General features: G+C 36.9%; 1 protein-coding gene across 1 annotated transcript; it reads left to right on the top strand.

Annotated features, from left to right (window-relative positions):
• The first annotated feature begins 309 nt into the window (after positions 1–309).
• LOC129254838 (sodium/glucose cotransporter 4-like) lies at positions 310–13156 on the top strand. Its single transcript, XM_064106166.1, has 14 exons — positions 310–393; positions 1157–1228; positions 1697–1801; positions 2965–3024; positions 3710–3814; positions 4649–4844; positions 5521–5732; positions 5939–6074; positions 7013–7120; positions 8758–8908; positions 9572–9740; positions 10415–10630; positions 12509–12635; positions 12821–13156. The coding sequence occupies exons 1-14, from the start codon at positions 310–312 to the stop codon at positions 13045–13047; spliced, it is 1968 nt and encodes a 655-aa protein (XP_063962236.1). The 3' UTR covers positions 13048–13156.
• Positions 13157–13754: the final 598 nt, after the last annotated feature.

Here is a 13754-nt window from a genome sequence, read left to right as displayed (position 1 = left end):
ATGTGACCAGTCACGACCACCTCGAGTTCGTGCGACCGTCTACAACGACTGCGAGTGCTCGCAAGACACCAAGAGATCGATCGTGCAACAACAAGAAAAAACTGTTGCAGGCGGTCGTAAACTGGTCGGACGTCAATTGTGAAAGGGGCTGAACGGTCGCATACAAGCGAATGCAACGGTAGTGGAATGTTGTAAGCCGTAATTTCGATCGATCTTGCAACAGTCTTATATTATCGCACCCAGTCGCAAGACTGGTCTCTGTAGGTCTCCAGCACATGTGCAAGTGTTGTACGACCTCCAGTCGACTAAATGCGACTATACTTAGTTGTGCCACCTCTTGCACCAAGTCGTACAACGTTGAACAACACTAACACGATGGTCGCCCGACCGATGGTACGACCTGTTGCGAGTGAATCAATCGTATTTGATCGCGTTTGGATTTTGAACATGTTCAAAGTTCAGATGCGACCAGTCACGATCACCTCCGACCACCTCGAGTTTGTGCGATCGTCTACAACGACTGCGAGTGCTCGCAAGACACCAAGGGATCGATCGTGCAACAACAAGAAAAAATTGTTGCAGGTGGTCGTAAACAGGTCGTACGTCAATTGTGAAAGGGGCTTTAGTCATACTTAAATCTTTGTGAAACACCTCCCAGGTCTTGCACGTCATTTGTTCCAAATTCACTTTTATAACTTAAATGCTTATGCATTTATTACCAATGATGGTAGGGAATGATTGTAATAAATTTCGATAATTAGTTTGTACTCTTGACAATCAAGAACTGACATTTAAACACTGGCCCCGAAATTCATATAATACTCAATACAAACAACAATATATTGCCCCGATGGTAGAGGCGACCTGTCGAGTGTGCTTGAATGGGTGTGTTGTGTTGGCTTTTGTAGGATAACATATTTGCTAGAAGTAATAAAATCCATATTTTATGTATTTTATTAAAATTGTGACATGATTTACTGATTATTTCTTGAACTCTTGAACGGCTATAGTCTAGAAAAATAAAACGCAAATGGAAATTCTTTTCTTGCAAAGTGTTATGATGCTTTCAATATTTTTTATCAGTTTGTAAACTATTTGAGCATACATGAGTTCATACTCCTTTGTTTCAAACATTTTTTCCAATCACTATTCACAGGCATCATGGGGAGGTGGAAAGGATTCTACAAGCGGCTACTTTCTGGCAGGTCGAAATATGCCATGGTGGCTGGTAAGAACAAACAAGTAAACTTGGCATATCTTTAAAATGATATCAAAGATTGGTGAAGCATTTCTTTCTTTAATATGCTGCTACTACTAACTTGGGCTGCGATTCTGAGGAACTGGGGGACGTGTCTCAGGAGAGGGCCGTCTCAACGCCCCCCCCCCCCCCTCCCATACCAGAGTTCTCACAAAAGCACCACGCATAACTACTTCAAATACACCTTCCACTAATCTCCTACTCTTAAATCTTCTACTACTTCTACCACTATTATTTTACTTATACCTATATGAAGCCTATCCTACCGGTACTAATCTAGATGTTGATGTTATTCATTGTGTGATTCAAGAGGGGGCACAGACATCTAATTAGTAAATAGGGTAATCTTCTGACTGTCTTACCTTTCTCTGGACAAAATACCCCGCATACTTTCCACATAAGAATAATTTATAAAACAATTATTTTCCATGGAAACAGGTTGGGCTTTCCTTATACGTCACCAACATTGGTAGTTCATCTTTCATTGGTATGGCAGGAACTGCTGCGGTGTCTGGTATTGCAGTCATCGCTTATGAATACTATACGTAAGATATTCTGTTACCTTTAATTTAGTTTAAATAAACCCATCCCAATGCTTAAAACCTTTACTGAAAAAGGTTGAAATTCTTACTCTAGTTCTTTAAATTTTGCTCAATTTGTTCTAATGATATGGAAACAACTACAACATTGATTAATGAATTATTCATCCATTACTAAAATACTAGAGCGATCTGGATTATTCATCTGCATAATCTTAGTTTATAAAAAGAATAAACATAATCCGTTATTTGTTTATAGTTGGTTCATTAATGAATTCATTATTTGTTGTTTCTTACGGTGAGAATGAATAGCATTCCTTTGTATTTAAGACATATAATACGTAGTGTAAAGTTCTAGCATAATTCTAGAGTGTAAAGTTCATAAACAGCAAATAAAGAAGAAATTACAAAAATATTGAATGAGCATTCGAAACTGACTCAATACTATAAATAGGACAAATACACATGAAATCTTAAATCAAAACTATTTTCTATAATATGTAATCTGTTATTCCGTTGTATATATATATATATATATATATATATATATATATATATATATATATATATATATACAACAGTTGCCAAAGCTGTAGTACATGTATAACTTCACACATTTGTATACTTTCTCCCATACGTGTACTGTATCAAAGCAATAGCTTTGATCCAGCTGAGGCATGGCGGCTTGTCATTGTTCAAAACCCACCTTCACCCGACAAAGGAAATTATAATTGGTATGGTGTCGAAAATCTGTCTATCTGACGGTCAATTGGATCGGGGTCGCCCTAGCCACTAACCCGTCTCTGTGGTCTAGTGGTTAAGGCACCGGCGTTCAAAGCTGGGGGCCCGGGTTCGATTCCCGGCAGAGACATTTTTTCGGCATCACCAATTTATCCAAAAAGGGTAGATAGCTCTGGGGAACCTTGATTTAAGCTACGCCTACCATTGTTCTCTTCATCCATTTCTTTCACACTATATATATATATATATATATATATATATATATATATATATATATATATATATAATAAACACAAGTTCACAAGGTTGACTGGAGGTTCATCAAATTTCATTGCAACTCTGAGTTTCACGCAACCTACGTGAGGTGCGATCTTCAGGCAACTCCCGAAGAATATATATATATATTGTTTCTGTTTCTAACATCAGGCATTGGTCTGTTTGCTGCTCCTTGGTTTTGTGTTCAGTCCGGTTTATTTTGCTTCAGAGGCAAGTATATCCAGGTTTCTTATTTTTATAAAGATCATGAAATTAAACTAAACAAATGATAGCGATCGTGTTTTATGATCATGATTATACACAGATTTCATGGTGAAACCGGTATTTCAACGTATATTTGTGTTATGTGTGCGAGGGAACCTAGCCATCAAGTGATAAAATTACAAATTCGAAGAGTAAAAAGTGGTTCTTTAGACCTCTTTGCAGTTTCAATACGTTGATTAAATATGCCCACATGATTTCCTCATCCCTTGGGGCTGCCACCATCAGTTTGAATACTATTTCCTAATGATCATTATTTAAAAAATGGTTAGCATTATCCGAGCTTATCCTGTTTCATTTCTATTTCTACATTTTCAATGTTTCTTTTTATTTCCACATTATTAATTACGTGTCAGTAACCGTATAGAAATTCGAGAATAAAGTTACTAATTTAACAATTTGAAGTTAGCAATTGACTTATTTTACAAAATAGTTATAGCAACGATTTCAAGTGGAAATGTCACAGTTGTGTTCCAGTAAATCTGGATATCAATACTTTGATTTACCGTTTCTACCAGAACATCTTGCATTTTCATGCTTTTTAAGATCAATGTGGCATTTACCACAAGTATCATGTCCTAAATTAAGCATTTAGAATCACAATGATTTTATTTGTATTCTTATATTTCTCCAGATATCGACGGTGCCGCAATATCTAAAGAAACGTTTTGGAGGAGACCGGTTGCAAACTTTCATCTCAGTCATTAACCTCATCGTTGCTGTTGTTATGATGCTAGCGGTGAGGTGTGAAAAGAAGGAAAATAGATAGGAATAGGGGGAGGTTACTTTATCAAAAACCATATCAACGTTTTCATAATTATTTTCCAGTATCGGCCATGTGCCCATTTTGAAATAAAACACATGGATTAACATGCGATTGTGAAGGTAAAATTAATTATTTACGTAATGTAAAAGGGATGACAGTACCATGGAAGGCCTGTCTTGTGATAGGTCTTAGACAACATGTTAGTGTACAAACACTGTTAAAAGGTCTGGAAAGCGAACATAGCCTGTGAATTAAGATTTATTAAGACTCTTAAAAGTTATCTACTTGATATTGTTTAATTATTTATTTAAAAAATTGCTGCTGAGCAGAGAGCAGGAACAATAGGATTAATAACACGGTGGAAGGAATAATTCTATTTTAGTTTGGTCATAGAGCAAAACGAAAGTGTAGTATAGTAAATATGTCGCACATTTGTTTTTCTGTCACGTGGATCAAGACGGCGCCATCCTGGAGCAGCTGATAGGGTACTATCACCACAACAACACACACCAAAAAACACATGCACACCCTCACATTCGACATCCAAATGGCATACACACTCTGTCCCGATCCCTAGGCCTTCCCCATCCTCTCTCCCTTACACACACTCACACACACACACCATCACACTCCCTTTCACTCTCATATACACCCTCTCACACCCACGCACTCATACATAGGGGGTGATGTGGCACAAAATTTATTTCTTTCCAACATATCCAATTTACGTAACATTATTGAATGGGTATTATTATTATTATTATTGTTACTGAATTTAACTTCTATCCTATTCCTATCATCTTATAGGGTGAAATGTATGGTGGTACGATTGTAATCCAGACCGCTCTTGGATGGAACGTGTATACGTCTGTGATCTCTCTCCTTTTATTGACGCCTTTGACGGCTATATACACGGTAGCTGGTGGTATTAAGGCCGTCATCTATACTGACGCTCTCCAGGCCGTCATCATGATCATTGGTGCTTTTGTTCTTATGGCAATATGTGAGTGAATATATATGCCTACAGTCTAGGTACACTCAAAGTATATTATTTTGAATATTATTGAAAACTTTTTTTTCTGGCTTGCACCCGGTGAATTTGTATGAATGGATTAAATTGCATGTTGACTTCCATTTTTTAATTTGATTTTATTAATTGATTTCTGCAACTTATTGATAAACAAAATTAACAAAATGTTTGACCATCAAATCAATGAACTGAGATGTATTTTCTATAACATAATGATTTAAGAAGGTTGCAGGGGTTGCCACTATAAGCTTAGCTTGACTGCACGGCAACCCCGGAAAATCAGTTTACGTTGTGAACTAAATTGAATTGAAGTAAATTGCATGGAATATGATATTCTTGTCCATTATTGAAATTTCGTTTATATCAGATGACTTACATTTTCTGCCCAGAGATTATCTTTATATATAACAGGCACTGGCGGATCCAGGGGTGGCACATAATCAGACATAATAAAAAAATGTAATGTAATTATGCTGTTGTAACACACTTTTGAAAGCGAGAATCCACATACAATATAAACCATGTGACTCTATACAGTAACAATTAAATACAGCACTTAAGTCCTTATTCCATGGAATCTAAACTATAAAATATTCATTATTAATAATTCCAATATTTCAATATTTTTAACATTACGATTATTCTGCAGCGATAGCAGAGATTGGTGGCATCGGAAACCTTCGTTTACTTTACATGACTGCTATACCAAACACCACCCAGATCTATGGCAATACAACATGTGGGATCCCACAAGAGGATACATGGCATATCTTCAGGGATGCCAAGTCGGGTGATATTCCTTGGCCAGGGCTCGTCTTCGGTATCTTCATACTAGGACTCTACTTCTGGTGTTCCAACCAGGTGAATAGAGCATTATTGCGGGTATATTGCCTAGTGATTAAAGAAGCCGCCGTTGATATTAGGCATAGTAATCAACCGTTAACCCCATTGTACAACATAAAGCTTTTTATCGAAAATTATTCACCTTTTTTCCGATTCGTGTACGTTTGATTTAAAAAGAAAACCCCCATCAACTGTGTTTCATTGCTTGATCTGTTGCCGGTTAGGTCATTGTTCAACGGACTCTCTCTGCAAAGAATGTAACCCATAGCAAAGCGGGATGTATCCTGACTGGATATTTCAAGATCCTACCTATGTATCTAATGATCTGGCCTGGGATGATAAGTAGATCACTTTGGCCTGGTGAGTATAGTCCGTACGGTGGGGGGCAGGGGGGGCACTCTGCCCCCCCCTGACGAGTCACAACCCATGCAAAACGTATCTTTGCCCCCCCTGACGGGCTTGAAAAACCTTTTTCCCCCCCCCTGACGAGCTTTAAGACCTCTAATGCCCCCCTGACGAGCTTGAAGACCTTTTTTTTTTTTTTTTTTTTTTTTTTTTTTTTTGCTTGTCAATTTTATCCTGGAAGGAAATCCTTTATTTGTGATCGAAGACCTTTTTTTTTTTTTTTTTTTTGCTTGTCAAATTTTTTCTGGAAGGAAATCCTTTATTTGTGATCGAAGACCTTTTTTTTTTTTTTTTTTGCTTGTCAAATTTTTTCTGGAAGGAAATCCTTTATTTGTTATCGAAGACCTTTTTTTTTTTTTTTTTTTTTTTTTGCTTGTCAAATTTTTGGGCGGACGGTTTTGCCCCCCCTGTGGAAAATCCTAGGTACGCCACTGGTGCCCCTACTAGAACAATGTGTCGCATTACAGTGCGCACTTCATGAAGATAGTAAAGTCAAAGACAATTATAGTGACTGCATATTATTTGAGATATTTCACTAGTACCAACATGTTGAATCCATCATGTTTTAGTTTGTTAATATACTTGTAAAGTAATTTGTAAAATATGCCAACCAAACAAATGATGATGATGATGATGTTGACAGTCGGTCTTGAATAATCTTTGCTTTTTGCAAAAAATGATGAAGAAGACTATCGAACAAATTGAGAAGATTTTATTCTTTTTTTTTATAGTATTCGCTTCAATATTTTGCTCTCATTAAAGTCATTCAATTACACAGGAAATTTTTTTTCGGGAAATTTATTGACTGTAAACACCTAGGTTTGGTCGCTGTTTAGATTCAGTTTTTAACATGCTTTTTTTTTTGCTTTTTGTTTGTTGTCGTGCCAACTTAGATGAAGTGGCGTGTGTGGAGCCGGGGATATGTGAAAAAGTATGCAGTAATCCAGCTGGTTGCGGGGACATCGCCTACCCAAAATTGGTGGTCAACCTCATGCCAACTGGTATGTAAAGCTCACGTCTCGTGGTGTTGTTTTTATCGCAAAATGGTACTGACGTTGGACGCCATTATCAAATTTTCTTTCCATTTTTATTGTTCAAAAAGATATCATAAAAAACAATAAAAAGTAAAATTAATATGAAGCTCGTTTAAGTATTTATCTTTACATCATTGGGATTAACTCTGAATAGTGGCGTAACTACGGGGGGCATGGGGGGGCACGTGCACCCCCCCCCCCCCAATCGGCTGGCAAACAAAGAAAACCGGGGAAAAGGAGAAAAAGAAGGAGAAAGGAAGAGAAACGTAGTGGGAAAGAAGAATTTATTGTTCATTATAATGTTATAATATATTATAATTATATTTCATAAGAAACATTTTTTTCAAAACTTTATGAAACATAATTTGCTCAGGGTCCATCTTCATTGTTCCTGGTGCTCGCATTGTCTGTTTAACGAGATATATAATCATGTTGTACTAAAACCTTCCTATTTCAAGTCAATACACACCAAATATATTTCCTCGCACTTCGAGTTATTATTGTTTTACGTAGTGACAATTGCTTCTTTTTCATGACTACTTAAAGTGATTGCCCCATTTTAAGGTCTTAATATAGAACATTTCCTGTCCGTACTTACGTTCGCATTAGTGGGTTGGTGAGATACGTCTGCTCTTCATGAATTCCTAAAATCAGTCCTTAAAAATGTTCCTTTTTCTGATCTGAATATCAAAAAATTTCAGCTCGCGCCTCACACTCGCATCATTTGGTTATTGAAATACGTGTGGTCTTATAGTGAATTCCTACAAACGAGCCTAATGCTCTTCAGGTCTGAATTTCCTAAATTTTCGGCTCGCGCTTCGCGCTCGCAATATTTGATTGGTGAGATGCGTATGTTAATCATGATTACAATGACCACAAGTGTTTCATATGTTTAAAATTTATTCTAACAAAATCAGCAAGCGCTTGGCACTCGCATTACATGACTATGGTGAGAGATGTATACTCCTAATGGATTCCTAAAATATAGTCCTTAAAAGGTCCCTGTTTGGGGTCCATACAAAAATTTCAACTAATGCTTCGAATTGTTTGTTTAGCGGAACAGGTACGTATTATGATTACAAAAATTTGCTTATAATGTCCCTTTTTAGGTCTGAATATAAAAAAAAAAATCAGCTCGCGCTTCGCGCTCGCATTATTTGATAAGTGAGATACATATCTGTTTAATGGCACTGTCCTTAAAATATCTCTATTAGGTCAGTATACCTGTCAACTGAGCGCGCTTCGCGCGCTCACTAAGTGACTCAAAATTTTTGCTGGTGCCCCCCCCCCCAATGCCACGACCCACGGTACGCCACTGATTCTGAATATTGTTATCTAATCCTAATTTGTAAGGAATATTATCATTATGGGTATTTTTTTATACAGCTGCATGAGCGAAATGTTGCTTTAAGGAACCAGTGACTGTCAGTTAAATACTCGAATTTAGGCGATATATCCCCGTTGTTGAGATATTAATATGCCATTTCAAAACAACATAATGCCTTTCTTAACAATTGCTCGATCAGCTGAACAAGTAAACCGAGAGGTCCTACAAAGATTAAGATAAGATTTTGTTGTGTATATATATATATATATATATATAGGTGCTAAAGGACTGATGTTGGCTGCGATGTTAGCTGCATTGGTCAGTACTCTAACATCAATCTTCAATGCAGCTAGTTCGATGTTTGTTCTGGACATTTGGGTGAAGGTTCGTCCAACCTCTACAGAATTAGAGATGGTTATCGTTGGAAAGTAAGTTTCCATTAGGCCCTACATTTTATCGTAAGGAGAACCATGTTGTAGTAGGTCCACAAGAGAACTGTTGGAATATGCAGATCGTTATTATTGAAAGAAGCTATTCATTTCAGCGAATCATACAGAATATCATAATTGATTTGAAAACAACCAAGAGTTTTAATTAGTTTGAAAATTTGAGAAAAACTCTGAGAATAAGATTTTGCTTTTCATATCCAAGTAGAGTCTTAATCATCACAGAGGGTTGCCATGCCCCCTCCCCCGAATAAGGAATATATTTTTTTTAATAAGACAATAGAAAGGTCAGTGCCTCCCTCTGTTGTAAACGGATGTGGGCGTGTGAGTGGAATGGTGTTTTTTGTATTTTTTATGGCTTTTCACATAAATGGAAGAAGAGTGTGGCTCCTTGTGGATCCTCCCTGGATCCGCCACTGAATCACTGATACTTATACACACTGTATTATCCTCCGTGTTTTACCAGGTGATTGTAATTCATTTATTCATTTACTTCAAGAATGTGCAGACTATCTTGTGACGTGAGACTAATGACTTTTACGCTGTAACCTAAACGGTATATATTTCATGACTTCAAATCATTGATATTGATTTTGCTTTGAATGTTCTTTCTGTTTCTCCCAATATTTGGTGACCAACGGACAGGCTGTGTACAATTATCTTCATGATCGTAGGGGTTCTATGGCTACCGGTAATCCAATCCTATGGTTCTGGAGGAATAGTCTACTATGTTCAATCTATCTTGTCTTACCTTTCACCGTCAGTCTTCGCAGTCTTCACAGCAGCTATTGCATGGTCCAGAGTCAACGAAAAGGTGATTCGAAAGATATTTAATTTAATTCATCAATCGAATTGACACGTTTGATGAGATGTGATGTGGCTTGTTTGGTATTGCTTATAAAGTTATGTTTTGCTTTATGAAAAGAATCCTCTCTGAAAAAGAAAAGGACGAGAGTTTGTGTTAGTAATGTGTTGTTGGTTGCTTAGAGTTGTGGGTGTTTAGGGGTCTGTATGAATCGTGTGCCCTAACTAGATTCAGTTAATGTCAGTACGGTTATAATGAAAACATTTTTATTGTGCTTTTGGATAAAAATATTATATAATGCTCTCTTGAAGTATATTATTCTTAAGTCGGGTCAAGAAGTCGTTAATAATGGAATCAACGAACCGCAAATTAATTCATGCAAATTCGTAATTCTAAAAACGTATTAAAGAATGTACACTATACCATTTGATGGCGATCTGTGATGCCGCTAATTTCAAAGGAAAAATCTACTTTTGTTTTTAACTGACCACTAAGTCTGTAGTTAAGCAGTAATGTTTTACCAACAATCAGCAAGAAAAAGTCAATGAAGCACATGCCTAAAATATTTTGTAATTGCCGCATCAAACGTGGCTTCAAAGGGAATAGGTTTATGTAACTCCATTCATTGAAAACTCCTTGCTCAGGGTACATACAACACTTTCTTATTCTTCTCTCTATCACAGGGTGCTTTCTGGGGTTTGGTGATTGGCTTTGCAACTGGTTTTACCCGGGCGATCATGGAGTTCGTCTATGGCATACCAACCTGCCTCGATGAAGACACCAGACCAGACGTCCTCAAGAACTTTCATTTCCTACACTTTGCAGCATTCCTATACGCGTTCACGCTCATCCTGATTGTCTGTATCAGTCTTATGACCGACCCGATCCCACCGTCAAAGGTTCATATTTTATAGTTGATGCATCTAACTTTTTCGAGGGTAAAGAATAAAATATAGTCTTTTGACCGGGTTATATGAAGAATTTACGATTTGCCAAAGTGGTAACCACCATGGCCTTTAGTGGCCAATCAACAATGAATCCATATTAGTTAAAAATGCAAACACCCAGTTAGCATACATTCGTATTTCTCGGGTTTCAAAATCTGTCTCAGAATGGTGCCTTTTGGAATCAACTTTATAAGTCATTCAGATTTCGGATTAATTTGACTCGGATGGGTAGGGCACCAGAGACCAGTTGGATATCTTGGACATTTCGAGTGTAATTAATCTGGTAAACCGATCAATTTGACTCAGAACAGGATGAAACCTGGCGCCATTCCGAGCCAGATTTGACAGTGCAGAAACAAGAATTAAATCTTAATGAAGCGGGGACAAAAAAAAATTAATTGAAGAGTTTGGTATGTGATTTTCATTCGGATCTCCTCTCAGTCAAAGAGATGCAAGGATTTCTATAGACAAGATAGTGTGAAATCATAGACTAGATATTAGTAAAATGCTCTCTCTCTTCCCGGAATTACCTAATGAGTCTTTGGTTTATCCTTCATTAAATCATTAGTTTCTTGCCGTTCATTTCTTCGTAACTTAAAGCGTAACTTAAAGCGTAACCTAAAACTTCAACTGCTGCCCGGACCAAGAACTAAAACCAACTACGGTGACAGATCCTTCTCAGTTATTGCCCCGAAGCTCTGGAACAATCTCCCCGTTAATGTACGTGAGGCATCATCGTTAGAACTGTTTAAGTCCCTCCTTAAAACTCACCTCTTTTAATAAGTTTCACTTGCCTATTTTTCGCTTCTTTTGTTCTGTATGAAATTATCCCCCTTAGTTAATTGGCATTATCATATTGTGTTCAGATTTTTTTAATCGGATTGTAAGCTTAGTTATTAGGATTATTTAGATTTACATACATGATTATCGACCCGTTATATTTAAGTTGTGTATTCACCGATTATCTCTTTATTTGTACGTATAATTAATTTATCGTAATTTTCTTTTTACTGTCAGTTCCTTTGTTGTTCTTTTTCTGAGATATCTTGTATTTCCCCCTTCTTTCTTAGCGCTTTGAAACTTTTGTATAAAGCGCTCTATAAATTTTTTATATTATTATTATACACGATAAAAGACATAATTCCTTGAAAATGATATTTGAAAAAATAAATATCTCCATACTTCAAATCCAAATTAATGAAAAGTAAAATCCGAATGATATTTAAAGCAATTATATTGTAACAATTTTACTTAAGATATAACTTCATATTTCAAAATAGGAAATTTGTATCATGGCAAAAGCGAAGATCAGATTAAATTATTAAACTTCAAACACACGTAAACATTTCAAACAATATAATTTCAGTCCCGTTATACATTTACCATCATGACCTTAGTGGCTTAGTCGCTCACAATCTGGGGACAATGATTTTCATTAAAAAAATTTGTCTGACAAGTTGTCAGATTAGACAACATTTCCTTGATATGATTGACTGAGAACACTGTTACGGGACTGTTACTATGGCTACTATCGGATAAAATAGGACACATCGGGGGAGCGTTTTATTAACAATTTCGTCCGACAAGTTGTCAGATCTGACAACTTTCTTTGATTTTGATTGGCTGACAAGCGCTGTTACTATGGTAACTATCGGATGAAACAGGACTTGTCGGATAAAATATCCGATAAGTCCTTTCAGGAAACAACCCCCTGATTAAAAGTCCGCCGACCAGTCTTCATGAAACGCTCACCTGGTTAATTTGTCACTGACTTACAAAAATACGGAGAATGAAAATAATGTAAGATTCGTACTTTTTATTCACAAACAGTTGGTTAGATTGACTTTCTGGACCAGACACTCGACACTTCCACGGGAGCCGATGTCAAAGGAGGAGGAAGAAAGAGAGAAGGAATACGACGCAGTTAGGAAAGGAAAAAAAATTGAGTCTGACCTAAGTAAGTCTTTAGTGCCGAAATGTTTCGATTGTATACGCTCATATTCAGGCGCTAGAGAATGAGACGTCTATTACGAGTTTTTCCTGTTTCGAATGTAACTTGTTTAATTACGGAGGTCAATGTTAAAAAGAACCATATCCTACATCAAAATCATGTTTATATCATCATTATTTATCTGTTTACAGAGTACAAGAATCGAACTGGATTAAAATGGAAAGCTTGGTCCATCCTTTGCGGCATTAGCGGCTCACCAATGGACGAGGATGCCGAAATAGAGGCAGAGAAGCAAACTAAGGCCGTAGCAGAGAAACAAGCATTGGCTGCTGATGACCCAAAGTGGGAAAAATTTGTAGCTGTCAACGGTGTTCTCTTGGCTGGACTTTGCGTCTTTGTATTTGGATATTATGCTTAGATCGTTTTGTTTTAGTTATGTGCATACAAAGTATTTGAATTGTTAGTAACCTTTACCAAGGGGGGCAGGGGTTTGTTGCACTTCCATGCCTATGATTTTTCAAGCAGTGAAACAAAAAAGGGAAGAAAAATATTTACAAAAGCGAAAGTATAGGACGCTTGGTCGTGTCGATTTGCCCCCCCCCCCTTAACTTCCACCAATGTCATTACGTAAAGCGATAACCTGTAAACTTAAGATGAAAATTAATATTGTGGACAGACTAAGCCTGCACTAAATGGTTAATATGGAAAAGGTATGTAGAATGTATACTGATTAGAAAGTGTATAAGCCTAAATAATTATGATGAACTCTTCAATAGCCTATGATTCTTTCTGTGTATGCAGTGGCGTACCGTGGGTCACGGCATTGGGGGGCACCAGCAAAATTTTTAGTCACTTATAGTGGGCGCGCTCTATTGCCAGGTTACTGACCTAAAAGAGACATTTTAAAGACTGTGCCATTAAACGGATATTTATCTCATTTATCAAATAATGCGAGGGCGAAGCGCGAGCTGAAAATTTTTGATATTCAGACCTAAAAAGGGACATTTTTGTAATCATGATACGTACCTGTATCAATAAACAAACAATGTGAGCGCGAGCTGAAATTTTTGTATACATTGACCCCAAGCAGGCACATTTTAAGGACTATTTTTTTAAGGAATCCAT

The sequence above is a fragment of the Lytechinus pictus genome, chromosome 2 (genome assembly GCF_037042905.1).
Source record: "Lytechinus pictus isolate F3 Inbred chromosome 2, Lp3.0, whole genome shotgun sequence".
Taxonomy (NCBI): Eukaryota; Metazoa; Echinodermata; class Echinoidea; order Temnopleuroida; family Toxopneustidae; genus Lytechinus; species Lytechinus pictus.
The sequence above is the reverse complement of the archived record's forward strand: the minus strand, read 5'-3'. Positions and strand labels throughout refer to the sequence as shown.

Excerpts from the sequence above, each read along its gene's own strand:
- LOC129254838 (XM_064106166.1), top strand. The coding sequence starts at position 310 with ATGCGACTATACTTAGTTGTGCCACCTCTTGCACCAAGTCGTACAACG. Across the intron at positions 1,802-2,964 it reads TCATCGCTTATGAATACTAT|GCATTGGTCTGTTTGCTGCT; the intron begins ACGTAAGATATT and ends TTCTAACATCAG. Across the intron at positions 12,636-12,820 it reads AAAAATTGAGTCTGACCTAA|AGTACAAGAATCGAACTGGA; the intron begins GTAAGTCTTTAG and ends ATCTGTTTACAG.